Here is a 22379-nt window from a genome sequence, read left to right as displayed (position 1 = left end):
ATCATAATTATCACATTGCCTTTTATGCATGAATGCTTTCATCTTTGGAATTCATGAATACTTGATTGACTATGGTACCTACAAATATTTTATCTGAAAGACATTATACTTACATCTAATAAATGCAGAAGTCTGATTTTGCTCTTTCGATTATTTTTCATTTATGTGGTTCTTTTTTGTATAGCAACAAATGTAATAAAATCTCAAGTGAGCTGTTACTACAATTTTGAAACTAGACGTTTCTCTGTAATACTGCTGAATACTTAAGATATTGACAGTAGCTTGCATAGTTGTAAAATGCAAGGTAAAATAGAACAGATTCTATATTTGATGACAAATCTAAATGGCAAATGACAAATATTATGAAGCCATATTGCAAAGCCATTTCAGAAGAGGTTTCTGTTTAAAATTTTTCTTTTATGTTTAACAGACACAGTCTATAATGTTGTATATGGTCAGAGAAAATGGTTGACAAACTTTACTGTTTTTAGGTATATTTGAATATAGTTCTTTATGCAGATCATTTGTTTTTGAATTACGTTTTCACAAGCTTCTTCATTTGTATTCAAACTGTATATTGGAAATAAAAATAAATATACACAATTTCTCTATACATTGTAAATATTGTCGCTTAGGATAGTGTCTTGTCAAAGTATGTGTTAAAAGTGGGCCCCAATGCTTACACCAGCTCTGAAGCAGGCTTACCCTTTGGTATAAAAGTATGCAGAATGCAAAACAATGAGATGTTTCTAGACCAGTGATGTTGAACCTATGTGTGTCAAAAGTGACACACCACAATTATTTTGGGTGACATGTCAGTGTTCATCAACACTCAACAACTATTCTTGAAAGCACACCCTGTTCTCTTGTGGTTTTTGGAGCTGCAGAGGCAGTGCAAGAATGGGTGTGGCCTCGCATAGCCTCTGGAAGTTGCACGAGAATGGGGAGTATTTTCAAATTATTTTGGAGGCTGAAGAGGCTGTGGAAGACCATTCTCTGAAGCTGCAACAAGAAAAAGGCTTCATGTGATCTAGAGCAGCTTTGGGTAGGCTGCAGGATCTCTCAACAGAAAGAGAACACCACCTGAAGATAAGTGTCATGCGGAAGATCTGGGGAGCAGCTTCACCGTTGCCCAAGATCCTGTGGCCCCATGTAGAGTGCCCTATCAGGGTGATTTAGATGTGTGTGGGGCGGGAGACATAAAGGATTGTTTTTCTTTTGTTCAAGGGGAGGGTGACATACCAGCAGATTTAGGCATTTTCTAATTTGTTGACATGCCAAGCCCAAAAGATTTGCTATCACTGTTGTAGATTGTGAAGTCTAAATATATTTTTTTTCGTGGGGGGGGGGGCTATTATACTGTACATTAAACCTGTCTTTCAGAGAAGGAATAATCATCCTTTGATGACACAAGATTCTTTTGCAAACGTATTTATTTATTTAAAATATTCCGACCACCTGACTTGATTTTCATTCTTTAGAGGAAATTACTATGGAATGGAAGGAGGAGGGAGTTGTAAGGCTAGGGGAGTGAAGGAAGGATTTACAGGTAGCAGTATCAAGGAAAATACTATAATTATGGGTGAGTGTGACAAAGACAATTTATAGCCTGCCAATGTTTTGCGAGCTGCAACCTTTTAATAGTTTAAGAGAACCTTTCCTATTTTTTTTTAATTTGATGAGTAAAAGTAATTGCCCTCACTAAAGGAGAATGAGAGGAGAAGAAATAATAAAATCAATCAGATTTGCCATCCACTCTATTCAGAAATCAGCACCGAGCCAGTCATTGCCTTTATGTGACTTCTATCTCAAGAATTAATAATAAAGATATTTCAGTGGTGACATTTTTAATAAAATATGAAAATATGGTAACTGTATCTGCAGGAACCCTTTGTATTCTTATTATAATACAGAAATAAGTTCATTGTTCTAATTAAAATAGCCTTTTAATTTTTTTTTGTTATTGTCAATGAAACAATAAAACTATAACCAATTTTATTTTATAGCCTGTCAGTTTTTAGCATGGTTGGTTATATTTGATACACAGAATAAGAATTATTAAAAGCAAATATTACCGTATTTTTCAGAGTATAAGACACACTTCCCCCACTAAAAGAGAGTGAAAATTTGGGTGCGTCTTATACACTGAATGTAGCCCCACCCACCCGCCGGCCCCCACCCTTCGGCCATTTTTTACTCTGCACGTTGCGTTTTAGACCTGTTCCAGCCTGCAGGGATTGCCACAGACCATTGCCACCTCTATGCTTCGCGTTTTTGGCCTCTGTGTCTTGCATTTTCAGCCTCCAAACACCCCATTTTTGGTCCCTGCGTGTTGTGTTTTTGGGCAGTTCCAGGAGGTGGTGGCGATCCCCGCTGTCTGGAACTGCCCAAAAACGCAACATGCAGAGACCAAAAATGGAGCATGTGGAGGTTGAAAATGCGATGCGCAGAGGTGGCGATCGGTGGCAATGTGCTCTGACGATCCCTGCAGCCTTGAATGGGTCTGAAACGGAGTGCTCGGAGGCTGAAAATATAAGGCACAGAGGCCAAAAACGTAAAAGCACGGAGGTGGTGATGGTCTATGCCAATCCCTGCAGCCTGGAACAGCTGATTGGGGGTATTCCTGGAGGCCTATCCACCCGCCAATCAGCTGCTTGTGCTGAATCAGGCTCCAATAATGTGCTGAAGCTGACCTGGCTGTTCACTATTTGTTGCAAGGACATGTCAAGAGTTTGCAGCAGCAATCACATCCAGAAAGCACACACAAGTAACTGATTCAGCAGGATTCAATAACTTCTCTTTATATATAATATAACACATGAAGTAAATATACAATAACAAAGCAGGTTTTCTAATGTGGTAGTAAATACAAACAAAACACAAGCAGAGGAGAGGAGTTTCAGTTTCAGTTTTAATTTCAGAGCTCAGCACAGCATGCAGCTTTAGTACAGAACAGTTGAGCTAAGCCACGCCCAGGTAGCAAATACTGTTTCAGTTTCTAAATAGCTGTCATTGGCTGACTTAGTTGCTATGCCTATTCATTGGCTGACCTTGTTATCATGTCTTCCAAGTCATGAACTCTCTCACACACTGACAGGATGCTAGCCATATAAATACCGATGGATGCTGGTAGGCAGAGGCAGAATTTCTTTTTCTTATTTTCCTCCCCAAAAGCTAAGGTGCGTGTTATGTTCTGGAGCATCTTATACTCCGAAAAATACAGTACTTGTTATTTCTTGCCCAACCCTAATCTCAATGAAATCATTAGTTTATTCATTCGAAGGATAGGAAATGTATAAACGTATTTATCATGTCAGGGGCTTATGAAATTTCAGATTTTTTTTCTTTAAATTTGATTTATATGCCGCCCTTCTCCGGAGACTCAGGGCGGCTTACAATGCGTTAAGCAATAGCCTTTGATATTTATACAAAGTCATCTTATTGCCCCCACAAACTGGGTCCTCAATTTACCTACCTTAGAAGGGATGGAAGGCTGAATCAACCTTGAGCCTGGTGAGATTCGAACTTACAGTAATTGCAGACAGCTGGTGTTAATCACAATGCTATCAGTCTGCTGAGCCACCAGGCCCGTTTTTGAAAGATTTTGAAAACTCCTAGTTTGAAGAACAGTATAATTCTTATAGAGTACTTTAAGTGTATAAAGAAAATACTGTTACAATGATGTGAAATTTGATTGATAAGGCAAGTTTAGCACATCTGTAATATATCTTGAGAAAGGAGTGATATTTTACTGTACATAATTATTAATTAATATCTGGCGTGTTTTTTGAGACCCAAGTGTGTATTGTGAGCTGCTTTTGAGGATTTTACAATAATTACTAGAAGGTGTTTCATTTGGTATACTTTGCTAGCCCTATTTTACTCTACTGATAATAGAAAATTTGGGGCTAAACATAGGTTTTATTGTATTAAATAATAAAGAGGCTACATAATATGTTAGGTTGCCAAGTTAACGTAATATAGATTTATGGCCACTGAAATCAATGAGCATAAACGTGCATAAATCTACACTGCGTTGTTATGGTTATTATGGTATTTTTTAAAAATGAGGCTTTAGTAGGACTATTGTTTGCTATTCTGGAACAGAGCTTATTGGTGTCAACTCGCAAAGCATCCCTGGCCTGCTCTCGAGTTGCCATAGGCAAGGGGAATGGGAAACGAGCTCTGCAGCTGTGGCAAGGCAGCATGCCAAAACAAAAGCACATTTCAGCCATATCTGTCCAGGCCATCTCCACGGTTACCCACAGTGGCCGGAGGGGAGTGATCTCTACAAGCCAGGAAATTGCTTCGTTGGAGAATGTGACTGATGACACACCTTGGGGGGGGGGGGAAGGGGGAAACAGGGCTGGAAAGTAAATTATGTGGGGTCAGAGTTGGCTTCACTTGGAATGTGGAATGAAGCTCTTAATAAAAAACTGGATATCTTTTGAAGCTTGGCTCAAGGCTCATGATTTAATTAGGGCATCGGTCGGAACCCTGACAGCAAGCCAACTCTGACCCCATGTAATTTACGTTCCAGCTCTGACAATTGGCTTCACTGCCTAGGAATTGTCAGAATAATTTTTTGACATTTTCACACTTCAATTTCCATACTTTAGAATATATGTAGGTGTGGCCCATTGCTTTCAATTATATACAGTACATTGAAATGTTCTGACTTTGTTAAAGCGTATGACTAAATATGTACTCAACTTATTCTAGAAATTGTTTTTTAAATCTGTCATTCAATTTCTTTAATTTCCATTTTTGTTGTGATTTTTTTTTCCTGAAGAGATTTCAGTTTGTTACTACCACTAATTTATTTCTGTCTCTTCTATTGCCTCTTTTAGAAGTGTTTTACTCAGTTTAATAGATTTCTTAGTATTGCATATTGCAAGGAAAATAGGAATCTGATAAATCATGATATGATTTTTATTATGTTTAAATGATTACACTGGGAGAAGTGAAGTATATGTTCTGAGGTCTATGGTTATTTATTGAAATTATTTATCAATGGATCTGTCAAAAGTGGTGCAATATAAAAGAAAAATTGGAAAACATTTGTTGCATACGTTTTTAATCCAAAAATTGAGGTAGTAAATAGAAAATTAATTATTGTTCAATTTTAATAAAATTTGACGTAGTAATTAACATTCAAAGACACCAGAGAATTGGATCAAGCTTCATTGGTTGTGCTGTGAAATCTCTTTTTTTATCTTACTTTATTGTTTCTTAGGAATATGCATTGTCGATCTAACTACAAATCATTTATGTGGAAAGAATAGCTTTGTATTGCTCAAATTCTCTTAAGCATAAACACAAAGCATTTTATTCTACTTAAGGAGTAATGTTTTACTAAACATCAAATAATATTTGGCATTGTATAGTGACCAATGTATCCTGTACATATTGTATTGAATTCTTACAATTATGCAATATTAAAGCATGTTTTTTTTCACATGGCATGCTAAACTACACTCAAGCCAGTCATATAGCATGAGGAACCATAGAGTGGCTTGTTTTAACATGTGTGTGGCTTGTTATAAAACTTCAGATATCTTCTATAATTTTTCTTAACCATGTTTTTTTAATAAATGCACTGGCACAGGAGATAATGTCTCTAGTTAAAATTTTGCCTTTTTTATTTGTATGACCATATACAAGCTGCTGTATCTCAAAACTAGCAAAAATAGCATAATCCTGTAAAATAAATCAATAGCACAAATTATTGAAATAATGGCTGGATTGTACATTGCACTAAACCATGGTATATTCATCTGTATTTTGTTGAATAAACTAAATTGGATTCATTCGCAGTACATGTTACGGCAAACTTTCAGAGTTAAGTCCAGGTTACATTATTTGGGCTAGAATTTACTCTGCTCTAAAAAAAAAGGAACAAAAATATGAATTCATTTTCCAGTTACTCAGGTAGCTGTTTATGTACAGTATGTTCTTTTATTTTCATTTATGGGTGTCATTGAAATCACAATGCCGTAAAATTAGTTTTGTTTGTTTTTGCTCTTGTTTGCACATATTATATTGCTTAAACTGGATATAGCTATCAAGCCCACTATGTGAAAAAAGTCTCTGCATCCTTCTTGATGGTGCAAACATCACTCAAGGATTTGGTAGTCCTGGACATGAAACATAACATGTCGTAAATAGTTTCACATTCCTTTGAATATTTTGAAGTCCCATTTTTGCAGAAAAGCTGAGAAAACTTTTGGATCAATTCTAGGTCTTTCCTAGCATCTTGTAATTTAACATTTTGTTTCCAAGGAGCCTGAAGTTAATACGTTTTGTCACTGTTAAAAGCTCAACTCCATCCAGTAACCCTGACTCCACCCCAAATAAAGGGATTAAAGGGTTGTAAAAAAAAAAAAAAAATTGGGAGAAGATGACAATTAGACTGCTCAATTATTTTTTAAATAAAAAATACCAAAGACTTTCCATAACATTATAAGTTGCATAGCAGAAATATCTACTCAGTAATAAAAGAAAATAAATGCTACACATTACTATTATAAAAGTAAAGGTTCCCCTCACACATATGTGCTATGTCGTTCCCGACTCTAAGGAATGTGCTCATCTCCGTTTCAACGCTGAAGAGCTAGTGCTGTCCGAAGACGTCTTTGTGGTCATGTGGCCGGCATGACTAAATGTCAAAGGTGCACGGAACGCTGTTACCTTCCCACCAAAGGTGGTTCCTATTTTTCTACTTGCATTTTTTAAGTGGTTTCGAATTGCTAGATTGGCAGAAGCTGGGACAAGTAACGGGAGCTAACCCCGTTACGCGGCATTAAGTATTCGAACCGCTTAACTGCCGATCTTTTGATTGACAAGCTCAGCATCTTAGCCACTGAGCCACCGCATCCCCTACACAATACTGTTAGCAGGACACTAATCTCACTATTTTCTGTACTAATGTATATTTCCATTTTGTTATTTTGTCTCTTTTTTTCATCTAGGGTTTATGTCTATTATTATATTTTATTTGTCACTGACCCAGGATTGATTTTAACAATATACTTACATTCACATGTAACTCATGTAATAATATAGCCATCTAATTGCTCAATATTTCATAGGTACCATAGTACCCTGTGCTTAAAGTATTTTACTAGTACTATTTTTACTAATTAATTTATCACTTAGTTTCTATTATTTGGGCTCTATTTCTGTATTCACTTCATTGTGGTAAATTGTTACATGAATTTTATCCATGTTTTAGAAACATTCTAGGTTTTAGACATTTTGCTGTTTTTTTTCCAGATAATTATTTTCCCTTTCAATGCTATGACTTCTTGTGCTCTGTTCTTTTAAGAAATTTAGGAAGCTTAATTATTACTTAATTTGTAATAAAGAATATCCACTAATAGAGCACTTGGAGTAAAAATCCAAGTTATAAATATACCTAATTTCACCTCATGTAATTGTACTTTGCATTGGAATAAATAATTTGCACCTCATATAAATAATCTCATACGTTGCTCAGCTAATGATCAGTATTGCAAGAATGGCAAAAAGACTTCCATTTTCTTTTATATTTTCTTGACATTTAGTTATAATACTCCATGCATATACTAAGATCTAATTATATTCATGTCTGCTTAGATACTTAAGGTCTAAAATGAACTAAAATGCAGGATCTAACATTGAGATTTTACATAGTCTCTAATTGGCTGTATTCCTGAGACTGAAGACAGAAAAATGACTTCTGTCTCTTGTGTCTTCTGTGAGTAGTTCTGACCATAGTTGTTCACAGAATGAAAACTATAAAATACTGCCCACCTACTAAGACATATCAAGCATATTGTATTTTCATATGTATAATGTTGGAGATTATGGCGTTTGTGCAAAAAATGATATTGGTGTTACAAGTGTAACCAATTTAAAATATTCACAGAAGATTGGCTTTCAAAGCATGTATCTTGTATTGTATTTCCCTTCTTGCTGGGATGATATAGGATATAATTTTCCAGAGTCATTGTAAATATACATTCTAAACTGATGTGCTGGGCTTAATATACTGTGCATTACCTTACTCCAGTGGTTTTCCAATTTAAATTAACTTATGACCAATCACCACATTTGTTCAGGCCCTGATTACAAATCCATAAAGAAGGTGATTTAAATAGTCTCTTCTTTCTTCATTGATTTTAATTTAAAATTTAATTTATTTAATGCAGCACAAACCTCTAGATTTTAAAAGTGTGATGATCGGTTCATTTCAAGTTTATGGCTAGCAGATAGGTTTTCTTATTCCTACTCTTGAATTTATCAGTCTTCAGTATCAACTTTCCTAAAACATTGCACTATATAGGTTGGCATTTACTAGGCAATGAAATACGATTTGATGCACTTCATATGAAATTCTTACAATTAGTATTTGGTTTTATTAAATAAATAAATATTTTGATATTTTGACCATTCCTGTATCTATTTATGTGTCAGAACTATAAGTATTATGAGTCCCACTCATGGATCAGAATACATCATGTGGGGATCTATAAAAAACTGCAGCCTTTGATTTATTACATTGTGGCATGAGGTAAAATAGAAATATCTATGGACAAAATTCAGCTGTCTACAATGTAGAAGTTTTTGTGTTTGCAGTTGAACATGTGAAAGTTTCCATATAATCTCAAATCTTGCTAATATAGAGTTTGGTAAAATAGAAATGAGTGCCTAACAGTGCATAGAGTCACAGTTCTCTTCTTGCTAGCAGGCCCACATTTCACATAATATTCTTGGCCTTGATAGTACAGTGGTCTACGCACCCTGTTATTAACACAGCTGCCTGCAATTTACTGCTGGTTCGAATCTCTCCAAGGCTCAAGGTTTACTCAGCCTTCCATCCTTTCTAAGGTAGGTAAAATGAGGACCCAGTTTGTGGGGGCAATAAGCTGACTTTGTATAAATATACAAAAGTATGAAGGCTATTGCTTAACGCATTGTAAGCCGCCCTGAGTCTCCGGAGAAGGGCGGCATATAAATCAAATTAAAAAAAAAAGTATTTTGTAACTTCTGGGAAAATGTGGAGGCCTAAGAAGGTAGAATAAATGCTGTTCTATAAAGCACAATATTCTTTATCAGGAGTTTAAGCTGTGGTATTAATAAATGATCAACATGCCTCTTTTATTTCAGTATTTATTTAACAAGTGAAGTGTGTTTTGGAATCATTGCTAACTTCTTATATATTGATTATTAAATATTTTGAAGTCCTTAGGATAGTGGATTGGCAAGGAATATTTTGATAAATAAAAGGGTGTATAAAATAGTGACATTTATGTGAAGACTTAAATTAATGCATTTAGAGAGTAAATATTAGCTGCTAACCAAAAAGGTTCAAAATGTGCATTGATAGAAGATTTGGCTCACTCTATATTTTAGATAAATTGTAGTTATTCTAGGCAGGCAAGAAAATGAAAGGCAAATGTGTCAGAGCACTTTTTCTTCTTACTTTTTTGTTTGGAAAATATCTAGTTTTGCAATTATTCTGAGGCACTTCTTGTAAATGAAAATTCTACAAAGAAAATTGATGGAAAAAGGCAAGAAAAATGCTTTTGGAAAGAATAGGAATTTTTGTAAACTAAGAAACTGTTTCATTGGTTTTAATGCAAGCTTTCTCCAGAAGGAAAATGTCCACTATTCACTTATTCGAGTAAGGCAACTATATCACAAATGTCTTACTTCCCGGAGGAAGGTTCCCATTAAAATGTTGGGCAATTTTACGTGTTATTAATTGCATAGGTTTTTCAGTAATGTATTGAGGATTGCCAATGTTTTTGTGTTTAAATAACTCTTATTCATTTTATTACTTTCAACAGATGAAATTGTTCAATACAATTTGTAAGTTTCTTTTTAGTAAAGATCTCACAGAATCCACTGTTTTTGTGGAAAGAGTTGCCATCATATGATCACAATCTGTGTGACAAATTCCATTAGTTTGATTTCTTGAAAGTTAGGTATAAGAATTGCAGTTCTGTAGAAAAGAAATTTGAGTCGCCCAACAATGCAGTTATAGTATTTTAAAATTATCTGGAAAAGCTATAAATTTTACATGTCAACAACCATGATAATAAATTATTCAACAGTAATTGATACTGTAAAATAATTCCTGTGAGATTGATATGTATGTTAATGTAATTGCTGGGGGGGGGACTCTTTCTATGAGAGATTTAGTTTAAAAGCACCAATTATTGTTAATTATATGTGTTCTTTCTCAGACAGAATGCTGTTTTTGAGAGGAGTTATTGTTTATATATGTTTGATTATAGATAAATTCAAATAATCTATTCATAGTATACTGTTTATTAACTATGTCTAATACAGTTCTTCATTTATTTTTGTTTTACTAGGATTTTTCCCAAGCAGTTCTCAAGGATGTGATGCTTTTCTACGCCATAAGATGACATTAATATCTCCCTCAATATTGAAAAAATATGGAATTCCTTTTAATAAAGTGAGTTATTTATTATGTTTGGATCCTTAGCCATTAGATCAAATAATACTTAGGAAATCACATTTATCTTTACACAAATTCAATTTTAAACAAACACATTTTGATGAACAAATTATAATGTGCATATACTTGGTAAGGGTGGGAAGACATGAAATAAAACTTTATTTATTGAAAACACATAACATCTAGATACATATTCCCTCCCTCCCTTTCTCTAGATTTACATCCTACAAATTTTTTTCTAAATCAATCAGATTGGTGAAGTAAGATTTGCATAGTCTTTAAATGAAAATTCCAACCTAATTGGAATTTACATTTACAAATCTTACATTTGTTCAAAGAATTCAAAGGAATGTATATGATTCTCTTCTTTTTGGAGGAATAGACCTGACAATTGGATGAAATGCGACTGGTTTGGCCGAACCGGTAGCAATGGAGGTGGGTGTTTTGGAGAACCAGTAGTGATGGCGGCGCAAGGTTCCGCCCACCCAACTGGTCATCGTTACTTCCTGATTTTAACCAGGAAGTAACCTGTTTTTTACCCTCTGCACATGCGCAGAAGGGTTTGTGCATGCGCAGAGGGTCTATGCAGGCATGTAAAGTGAGCATGTGCGCAGGGTGCGTGCACTTCCGAACTGGTAGGGAAGGTAAGTAAATTTCACCCCCTGCTGACAATGTAATTGTATGGGAACAACATTTCAAAGACAGTTATGGGTAACCTAATTGTCTTAAAATTGGGAATCATGTTATAAAAATCTTCAAATCTTAAACTGCTTGATTCTTGATGAACGTATCTTTTCTTTTATGTACACTGAGAGCATATGCACCAAGACAAATTCCTTGTGTGTCCAATCACACTTGGCCAATAAAAAGTTCTATTCTATTCTATTCTTTGGGGTGGAAGCAGATATTGGTTGATGAGAGTGTAATGGATTTTGCTTTTAATTACCTGTGCAGACAAATGCAAACTAACAGGGTTTGGTGGTTCACTCTGATCGGTTTGCAAAGCTTTTTGCAGACAATTCACTCATATCTATTTTTATTTGAATATTCATTTGAACATTTGTTAGATCAATATTTGTAGATACATCTTTAGCACCCGCTTGCCTGCTTAAAATTATATATGTGTTTCAAATTATGCAGTCTAAACATGGATAGTATTATTGGCAATATAGGCCTAGCTACATGTATACTTAGATCATCTGGATAACATTTGTCCAAAATTAAATTAGATTCAACTTTGCTCCTTTGGGTACTAAGAAAGTTGTGATCAATTCATTGAATGGTTTATTTTGTGATCAATTCATTGAATGATCTACTTTGGCATTTTGGATGGTGGTGGTTCTGCTGGATTTTTTAGCATATTTTCATTACCACCAAGCATGGCAAAACTCTTGATAATCTTTAGGAATGGGATTTAAAGGTATAGTTTTACTGGGGCTTTAATTCTTTCTATTAGATTGTGCTCCAAAGATTGTGCTGAGGTATTTAATTTGATTTATTATTAAATTTATTTGCCACCTCTCACCATGGGACTACTCTGGGCAGCTTATTTTATTATTTTCCATTCTGTTTCTATAAGAAATCACCTGAAATTTAGAGGTTTGGTGTCACCAATATGTGAATAATAGCCAACTCTATTCTTCCCATCTCATTCTAAAGAAATTCTTGGGATCTTGAAGAAGGGACTCTATAGGGACTACCAAACTGAAGATGAATTCTGATCATACAGATGTATTTTTCATTGGTAGATCTGATTTAGGAATTACCTTCAAATGAATCAACATTTTCCTTTGAAAACTCATTTTAGAGATTATTCTGGATCCAGTTGTGAACCTGGAATTCCAACTGTCAAGTGACTAGGCATTACTTTGTGTAACTGAGATTGGTGGGCAATTATAGCCATTGTTGGAGAATGCAGATTTGGCACTTTGACCAGGGACAGGTTTCAAAACCCGTCGCTACTGGTTTGCTCGTAGGCGTGTGTGTGCTTGCACATGCAAGTGATGCTTCTGTGCATGCGCAGAAGCATCCAGGCAGGTGGGCGGAGCCTCCCGCCGCTGCTACCGGTTCGCCCGATCCGGGGCAAATGGGTAGCAACCCAGCACTGACTTTGATCCATTCAAGTGACTTTCAGACTGAAGCTAAACAGCCATCTGTTTGGGATGCTTAATCTGGATTCCTGCAGTAAGCATGCATTTATACTTGATGACTTAAATAGATCCTTCCAATTCTTCCAGTTCTGTGATTCTAGATATATCATGTATAGATTATTTCAGTGCACTTTTATTTAGAGCTGTCTTTGGAGACTTTTTTAAAAATAAAAATTAGTTCAAGATGCTACAGTCTGTTTGTTAATAGGAATTGTGTATGGAAAACACATAAACTATTTTGTTGAAACTGTTTCATGTCTTCCAGTTTGTTTCTGCCTATACTTCAAATTGCTTGTGTTGATTTTTTTTAGCTCCAAATGATTTAGAAATAGAATATTTGAAGTATAACATTCTTCTATATGAAATTGTTTATCTGTTGGTAGCATCATCAGATCATTTTTCTATATTGTAAGCTTTCTGTGATTATGATTTTCCATTATTGTGACTAGGAATTGAAATGAAATTTACATTTCTAGAAAGCCCCATCTCATTTCCTTATCCATAAATTTTGAGAAATTAGTGGATCTTTCTTTTTAAAAGTGCCATCAATATATAAAAGAATTACTGTTTTTATCAAATTGCATCTAGTGCACAATGTAATTTCTGTCTGCTGTTTTCTGGTTTTATATTTATTTTATTGTTAGCCATTTGCATTCTTAGGTGGAATAGGAATGTTTTAAGTAAGCGAACAATGGCATGGCAGACAAAATCGATTATTCCAGTATGGATGACCATTTTAAATTGGAGATGTGGAAGTTGTAGCCCCAGGTGTTTAGCAGACATTGTACTTGGCTCTCTTACTTTTACTTTTACTTTTATTTGATTTATATACCGCCCTACTCCCGAGGACTCAGGGCGGTGAACAGCTAACAATAAAATCCATACATACAAAATTTAAAAAGCAGAATTAAAATCAAATTAAATAGTTTTGGCCCAGACAATTAAAACCCCAATCAATTTAAAACCAATTTTAAAATTTGAATATATAAAATACTAAAAAATATTAAAAATTAAAAATTATTTTATAAAAGAGGGAGAAAATTAAGCCAGGCCCACCTGGTGAAATAAAAAGGTCTTTAGAGCATGGCGGAAGGTGCGCAGATCCGGGATCCTCCGTATCTCCGGGGGGAGCTCGTTCCAGATAGTAGGTGCCCCCACAGAGAAGGCTCTCCCCCTGGGGGCCACCAGTCGGCATTGTTTGGCCAACGGCACCCGGAGGAGCCCCTCTCTATGGGAGAGTACCGGCCGGTGGAAGGCTATTGGTGGTAGTAGGCGATCCCGCAAGTACCCAGGTCCTGAGCCATGGAGCGCTTTAAAGGTGGTAAACAAAACCTTGAAGCGTACCCGAAGACCACCGGGAGCCAGTGCAGCTCGCGCAGGAGGGGTGTTACATGGGAACGCCAAGTCGCTCCTATTACCACCCACGCGGCCGCACTCTGCGCCAGTTGGAGCCTCCGGGTTCTCCTCAAGGGGAGTCCCATGTAGAGAGCGTTACAATAGTCCAGGCGGGAGGTGACGAAGGCATGAGTGACCATGCGTAAGGAGTCCCGATCCAGAAAGGGACGCAACTGGCGAATCAGGCGAACCTGATGAAAAATCCTCCTGGTCACGGCCGTCAAGTACTCTTCTAAAGATAGCCGTGAATCCAGGAGGACGCCCAAGTTGCGCGCCCTCTCCGTGGGGGCCAATGATTCACCCCCAATAGTCAGTGATGGCACCAACTGACTATATCGGGACGTCGGAAACCACAGCCACTCGGTCTTGGATGGGTTGAGCCTGAGCCTATTCCTCCCCATCCAGATCCGCACGGCCTCCAGGCACCGGGACATCACTTCAAGGGTATCGTTGGGGTGGTCCGGGGTGGAGGTGTACAGCTGGGTGTCGTCAGCGTACTGATGGTACTTCACCTCAAAACTACAGATGATCTCGCCCAGCAGCTTCACATAAATGTTGAACAGGAGGGGCGAGAGGACCGACCCTTGCGGCACCCCGCATATGAGGGGCCTCGGGGTCGACCTCTGCCCCCCTGTCAACACGGACTGCGACCGGTCAGAGAGAAAGGAGGAGAACCACTGCAACACAGTGCCTCCCACCCCTAACTCTTCCAACCGGTGCAGCATGATACCATGGTCGATGGTATCAAAAGCGCTGAGAGATCTAACAGGACCAGGACAGAGGAGCACCCCCTGTCCCGAGCCCTCCAGAGATCATCTACCAACACGACAAATGCCGTTTCCGTGCTGTACCCGTGCCTGAAGCCCGACTGGAACGGATCCAGATAGGTCGTTTCATCCAGGTGCTGGGGGAGCGGTTCTTAGGAACTCTTAGGTATTTACAATTGCTATAAGAATGCTGGATAAAGATGAAATATTAAAACATTTTATCTCCCATTTTTTTTTCAAAATACAATGTAGATGTATAAAGATATAGTAAAGATTGGTGTCCTGTTGAATGCAAACTCTAGCAGCCTCTCAGAACAAAGAGGAATCTCAATATAAAGGAATGAAAACAAATAAGAAAATGTAAATCTTTCCTTAGGTTTGAAAATAATATAATATAAAACCACTGCAAAAACATAATTGTTTCTGTTTCAAACCCTGCCTTATAGTTTGTAGTCTTGGAGAGGAAAATATTTAAAAAATGACTAAGTCTAATTGTAGAACAGCTGCAGTTTTCTCACAATAGTTATATGCCAGAAAACACAGAAACGGAATCCCAAACCAGCCAAGAATGTTATCAAAACACAATGTGGATTTCTTCCATATGTAGGAGCAAGAAATGAGCTGCAAGAGGTTTGTTATCATGTATTGGTGGGAAAAAGAAATGTAAGATTTAAAACTGCAGCCCACTATAAACAAAAAGCTCGGTTCAAATCTGCAGTGGCTACTGTTATTAGGGCTTCTTTTATCTACAGTAAAACAGATTATATATCCAGACTAAGTCTGTTGTTCCTGAGTATGCATTTAAGTTTGTAAAGAAGGATTAATTGCTAAATTGAGGACAATGGTCTAACAGGTATTATGTTTTGTAAAAAAAAAACCATGGAGCGAGTTGTTTAGCATCTATTTAGAATGTCTTCAGCTTCTTTTTATGCAGGATACCACTGTGCTATTTAGAGATGTGAAATCAATAATTAAAGAGTTACATCTGAACAAATTTAGATGTTTATTTTAAGTATATGTTAAAACATTAAGCAGAAACTGCACTGTTTGATGATGTGCCATTGAATTGGGGTCGACTCTTAGTGACCACATAGATTTTCTCTATGACAATCTTCCTAACTTGGTCTTTCAGGATTTCCAGTGATGTACTGATTGCCATTACATCCACCTTTCTGCTGGTCATCATCTTCGATTTTTTTTTTACCTTTTCTAGCAATAGAGATTCCTCCAAAGATTTATACACATCCAGTGGCCTTTATTAAATTACATATATAAACACATACCATATTCGTTTTTGTTCCTCTCCCCATATGTCATGTACTGGCTTTTATTTTACATTTTGTTTGTATTCTGCAAACTGAAATAAAAGAAACATTGGAAAAATAATAGAAATGTCAAGGATACTGGCAAAAGTATTCCTTTTAATGTTTCCCAATTTGTTTTTCATAAGCTGTAGGATATTGAGTATGCAAAATTTTACATTATTTTTTTAATGTTATTTTATTTCAATTTTATTTTTATTTTATTTAAGGTACCTGAATCTCCCTAGCATTCTCCCTAGTTTCTTATTTAAGCATTTTTAATAGTTATATAATTTAGTACCACTAGGGAGCAGTCTATGCTAAACTGGAGTTCTAATAAATATACCTCTGTGAAAATGTGAATAGGGGGAGTCAGGCTATGATCTTTTCTGGCTTAGAGTGATAGAACTGGAAACATGCTGAACACTGATAAGCCAGCCTACACCTACCAGGTGACAGCTGAACTGCTGGTTATTGCCACAGCACACCTGCTAAACTGTCACCAGTGAGGGTGAGTGACAAGATAAATTTGGGAATTACTGGCACAGAAAATATTTATACTTCTGTGCACTCACTTCGTATTCTTAAAAATAAAACAATTCAATCACAATCTCAGCATGAACATATGGCTGTTGTGCATAATCCCTTCTATATTGCTTATGCTTAGATATAATGTGCAATTGCTATCTTTAATAGGGGTGTAAGGAAACAAGAATTTATATAAAACAGCTTTACGGTCACTTGTTTTGGGGTAAGCTAAGCTGGTGCTAGGATCTTTGATGGTCTGTTACAAAGACATTGACTTATCAGCCTCCATCAGAATTCTATCTGGCCTCCTTTGGATTATTATACACAGAGGGCCTACAAAATTCTAGCCCTACACTAACATGGCTACCAGTAAAAGATAACACCACTTTGTTGATTGTATGAAGATCATACTCATGTCCCAGTGCCTGGAGGCCGTGCGGGTCTGGATGGGGAGGAACAGGCTCCGACTCAACCCCTCCAAGATTGAGTGGCTGTGGTTGCTGGCATCCCGATATAGTCAGCTGGTGCCATCGCTGGCTATTGGGGGCGAGACATTGGCCCCCACGGAGAGGGCGTGTAACTTGGGTGATCCCCCTGGATGCACGGCTGTCTTTAGAAGAGCATATGATGGCTGTGGCCAGGGGGGCTTTCTATCAGGTTCGCCTGATATGCCAGTTGCGCCCCTTTTTGGATCGGGACTCCTTATGCACCGTCACTCATGCCTTCGTCACTTCCCACCTGCATTACTGCAATGCTCTCTACATGAGGCTCCCCTTGAGGAGCACCCAGAGGCTCCAGCTGGTGCAGAATGCAGCCGTGCGGGTACTTATGGGGGCGACATGGCGCTCCCACGTAACACCTCTCCTGCGCAAGCTGCATTGGCTTCCGGTGGTCTTCCGGGTGCATTTCAAGGTATTGGTCCTCATCTTCAAAGCGCTCCATGGCTTAGGGCCCGGTTATTTACGAGACCACCTGCCACCGATAACCTCCCACCGGCCAATACGCTCCCACAGAGAGGGTCTCCTCAGGGTGCCGTCGGTCAGGTAATGTTGGCTGGCGACCCCCAGGGGAAGAGCCTTCTCTGTGGGGGCACCTGCCCTCTGGAATGAGCTACCCCCAGGGATACGACTGATCCCGGACCTCCGGACCTTTCGCCGGGCTCTGAAGACTTTTTTATTTCAGCAAGCCGGGCTGGCTTAAAATTTTTAATTGGTTAATTTTATGGGTAAGGGGTTTTAAATTGGGGGAAGCCAATATAGATTTAATTATGTTTTAAAGTATTTTAATGTTTATATTGTATGTTTTTTAATCCTGGCTGTTCACCGCCCCGAGTCCTTCGGGAGAGGGGCGGTATAAAAATTTAATGAAATGAAATGAAATCATACAATCATATTTCATTGGGCAAAGGAATATATGACTGATCTTATTGGGGCTTGATGTGGTAGACTGTGCTTGGGAGATGACAAAACAAGAAATAATTAGGATATAATCAGTGAGATTATTGCTATTAAGGGTGGAAGAAGTTAACTTGTCCACCCAGGAAAAAGAGGAAAACTTCAACCTATCTGCTACAGGGAAAAGAGAGTTCTAATGCTGACTGACATACTTCCTTTCAGGTTGCAGTGTAATTAGGGAATTCATAGAGAAAGGCAACCGTCTCCTATCCTAATGTGGTATGCTGGTAAAGCATCTAAGAGAAAAATAAAAAAAGCCTAGAATGTATCATAGAAATCTCCTATATGAAATAAGATCATGGACCTGTTTGTCATGAGCTAGTGTGACTCCTCTGCATCAGAAGGTGAAGAGCCTGGTTCATCAGATTGCCAAGACTCAGCAGCTATCTGAGGCAATCTGAATCTAACTCAGCAAAACATCAGCAGGACCAGGTGTCAGAGGAGTCAGGTGATGAGGGATCACATCCCTGCAGAGCACCTAACTGCATTAGCAGCTTCAGAGAGCTAAGCAGAGAAGAAAGACACTAATGCTTGTAATTGAACCATATCTACATCTGGCCCATTTTAAAATGGCTGCCAGCAAAAACATCTCTTTTGGAAACAACTCACTAACTTTGGATTAGCGTTCTTATGTCTTTGCTTTCCCTTTGCTCTTTGACTCAGACTGTTCTCTGGGTGTTTCCCTGAAAGTGTGTGCTGTTTGTTTCTTGTTTGATTTTAAACAAACTCACAACTGCTGTGATGTAGCCAGCTCTATCTTGCTTCCCTATATTTGGGGGGCATACATGTATGCACATCTCTCTGCCAGCCTTACCTCTAGTCAATACATTATTTGTAAATTGATCCATCATATTTTTCTCAGCTTGAAATAGTACACTGGCCAATTAATATCGGGCCTCAAGCATATAAGACATATTCTAGATCTGATGCTCTGTTTGCGTAGAACCAGTAACATGAGACTGCATATAATAAGTGTACTGATCCTTCTCTAGTTACTTGTGATCTAATTAAAGCGCCTGATGGATCCATTTTTTTTCTCAATGAACTTGGAATTTTGCTGTCTTCTATTTGCAACACTCTTCCCTTTTGAAGACTCAAGACTGTTTTACTAGGGAATTGAAGGTGATCAAATAGAAGGGCAGATGTTGTGAATAGAGGAAGTCTCAGAGCAATTCTGTGGTGATAAGTAGCGAAGAATGTTTCCTTCTCTCTCTAGATAGAGAATTGGTCATTACTGTTCTGAAAGGGTTTTTTTTTTTGCATTATGCACCATTGCTTTCACTGGAAAGCTGGGGAGATGAAACAGAGCATTCTTCATAGATAAAATTATTCAGATATGCCTTGAATTGATTTTTAGTAATGGCAGCCACTTGTCATATTATTTTGGATACTTTTGAATTTGCAAACCTTTGATGAAGCAGGCAAAGTGCCTATATGCTTGCTTGGCTCTTGCATCTTAATATAGCCCTGCAATTAAAGGAAGTAATTAATGTTCCCTTGCAGGAGATGTGTATCACTCTCTGCCTATAGAAGTCAGTGATGAAGCCAATGTTAAAGAAAACTTCCCTTGACTTGAAAGAGCTTAAAAATCAGGTGGTGTTAAATGTGCCATTTCTGGCTGAGGTAATTGAGAAACTGTAGTTTTAACTGAAAGATATCTGGATCATATATTATCTGGACTCATTTCAGTTAGGCTAAACCGGCCCATGGGCTGGATGCGTCACGGGCTAGCTATATCCATGCCTGGTTTAGTGAAGGGAAAAAAAGTTGTGATATATCATGTGATGATGTCGTGACGACGCGAGTTTGACACCCCTGAGTTAAGCTCTTCAACAGGATATGAGGTCATACTATTTAATTATCTTGATGGTTAAATTATTTTGGAAATTAGAAGAGTGTTCCCATTTTCTCTGATCTCATGGTTGGTTTTGAGGTGCTATCACCATAGTGATATTACTGAGCCCTACTTCTTGTCATTTAATTTTAAGAAAATGGCAGTCTCCCTTAGGTTAATTTTGATAATGGACTGGATGAGGATGAAGTTAAATTCTGATAAGATAAAGATGATGTTGGTTAGTAGGGAAATGGTCTCAGGCACTGAAGTTCAGCCTGCTCTTGTTAAGATTATGTTCCCCCTGAAAAAGCAGACCTATACAGGCAGACCTTGATTTACAACCACAACTGAGCTTACAATTTCTTTTTGTTAAGTAAGATGAGACATTGGTTAAGTGAGTTTTGCCCCATTTTATGACTTTTTACGACACAGTTGATAAATGAATCACTGCAGTTGATAAGTTAGTAACCAGTGGTGAAATCCAAACCGGTTTGCTCCGGTTCGCTGGCTGCGCATGTGTGCTGCACACCAAATGCATGCTACATGCACAATGCGCACCAAACATGCGTTGCATGTGCAGTGCATGCCAAACATGCGCTGAATGCAAATACACAGTGTGCACCAAATGCACGCTCTTTGGTGCATGCGCAGTATGCACCAAAGGGAGGCTTGGGAAAGTAAGTAGAAGTAAGGGGGGATCAGTTGTGGAATACGATTCAGCTAAATTGCGCTGCACAGCTGATTCCCCCCCAGCTGTTCAACTTACCTTCCCAAGCCTCCTTTTGGTGTGTGCTGCGTGCATGTGCATGCGCAGTATGCACCAAAAGGAGACTTGGGAAGGTAAGTGGAACAGCTGGGGGGGAATCAGCTGTGGCGCGCGATTTAGCTTTGCTAAAAAGCAGGACTTTTTGCTTTCTAGCAAAGCTAAACCCCGCTGCACAGCTGATCGTCGGAAATACTGGTTCAGAGGAACCAGTAGCTTTTTTTAACTACCAGTTCGCCTGAACCGCTTAGCTTTTTTTTACACTACCGGTTCGCCCAAACCGGTAGTTTTTACCACTATCGGTTCGCCCGAACCGGAGCGAACCGGTAGCATTTCACCCCTGTTAGTAACTCAATTGTTAAGTGAATCTGGCTTCCCCATTGACTTTGTTTGTCAGAAGGTCGCAAAAGGTGATCACATGACCTTTGCACACACAGCAGCGATCATAAATACGAACCAATTGCCAAGCATCTGAATTTTGATCACATGATCATGGGGATGCTGCAAAGTTTGTAAATGTGAAAAAGGGTCATAAGTCACATTTTTCAATGCCATTGTGACTTTGAATGGTCACTAAACAAACTGTTGTAGATCCAGGAGTACTTGTAGTTTGTAGATGCTTCTTCAGCTCAGCTTCCTAATGTCATAGTAGCAAGGAACACATTTGTATAGATATACCAAGTAGATCAACTGTGTTCCTGAGCTGGAATTAGTAGTTACCTTTCATATATCCCACCGTAACATGTATTTGGTATAAGGCTGTCTTAAAATGTATCAAGTGCAAAATGTGGCAGGTTGGTTGCTGACCATTATAAAATTCAGAAAACAGACCCAAATGAAAACTGGCATTATTAGTTGTTTTCCAGACACAATATAAAGTGTTGCATTTTATCTTGAAAATTATATTTAAAAAACCCTTAAGATCTAAATATCCAAGGGAGCACTTTTTAAATATTTTTACCTGAATAGTTAGATCAGCAGGAGATGACGTCTTAAACAAGTTATTTTTTTTTCAAAGTTTGCTTGAAAGAAACTTCTCTGCTGTTGTTTCTAAGCCCTGGAGTGTACTGTATTAGCAGTTACGCTTAGTTCTCATTTACTGCTTTTAGAAAAGGAATCAGTGGTTTCTTTTTCAGCCAAGCTTTTGCTGTTTGAATTAGAAATGTTTTATTACATTTTGTTTGAGTGTTCTCTAAGCAGGAAGATGGGATAGTCATTGTCATTGTCCTTCTCCTCGGATGAAGAGGTTGTAGAAATAATGCTTTGAAAAGCCTCTGACGATCCCAGCTGAGCCGCGGGATTATCAGAGGCTTTTTTTTTTTACTTTTAAAAGCATTTTTTTCTGCCGAAGAGGTTGTAGAAAAAATGCTTTTAAAAGCCTCTGATGATCCCAGCTGAGTTGCCTGATAGGCAGAGGCTTTTTTTCTTTTAAAAGCCTCTGACGATCCCAGCTGCGTTCTTGATCAGCAGAGGCTTTTAAAAGAAAAAAAGCCTCTGCTGATCAGACAATTTAGGAGGAAAAAGAAGGTGAGTCTGCTGAGAAGGAGGATGAGGGTGTGCAGCTCTGCAATGTGCAATGGGAAGAAAAGCATTTTCAGGCGGCAGCGCTGCGATCCCCTCCCCAAATCCAAAACGGTTCCCAGTTCCCCACTGCACATTGCAGGGGAACTGGCTGCCGCTTGAAACGTGGCTCTGAGAATTGCATTGGGGAATCTG

General features: G+C 38.0%; 1 protein-coding gene across 1 annotated transcript in view; it reads left to right on the top strand.

The window, feature by feature from the left end:
• KDM4C (lysine demethylase 4C) overlaps window positions 1–22379 on the top strand; it is a 253930-nt gene that overhangs the window by 45620 nt on the left and 185931 nt on the right. Inside the window, exon 8 of the mRNA XM_070938600.1 lies at window positions 10365–10468. Within this exon, the coding sequence (XP_070794701.1) occupies window positions 10365–10468 (104 nt within the window). The remainder of the gene's footprint in view (window positions 1–10364; window positions 10469–22379) is intronic.

This window comes from Pituophis catenifer, unplaced genomic scaffold (genome assembly GCF_029215685.1).
Source record: "Pituophis catenifer annectens isolate HBS135680 unplaced genomic scaffold, rPitCat1.0.hap2 SCAF_2, whole genome shotgun sequence".
NCBI classification, from domain to species: domain Eukaryota; kingdom Metazoa; phylum Chordata; class Lepidosauria; order Squamata; family Colubridae; genus Pituophis; species Pituophis catenifer.
The sequence above is the reverse complement of the archived record's forward strand: the minus strand, read 5'-3'. Positions and strand labels throughout refer to the sequence as shown.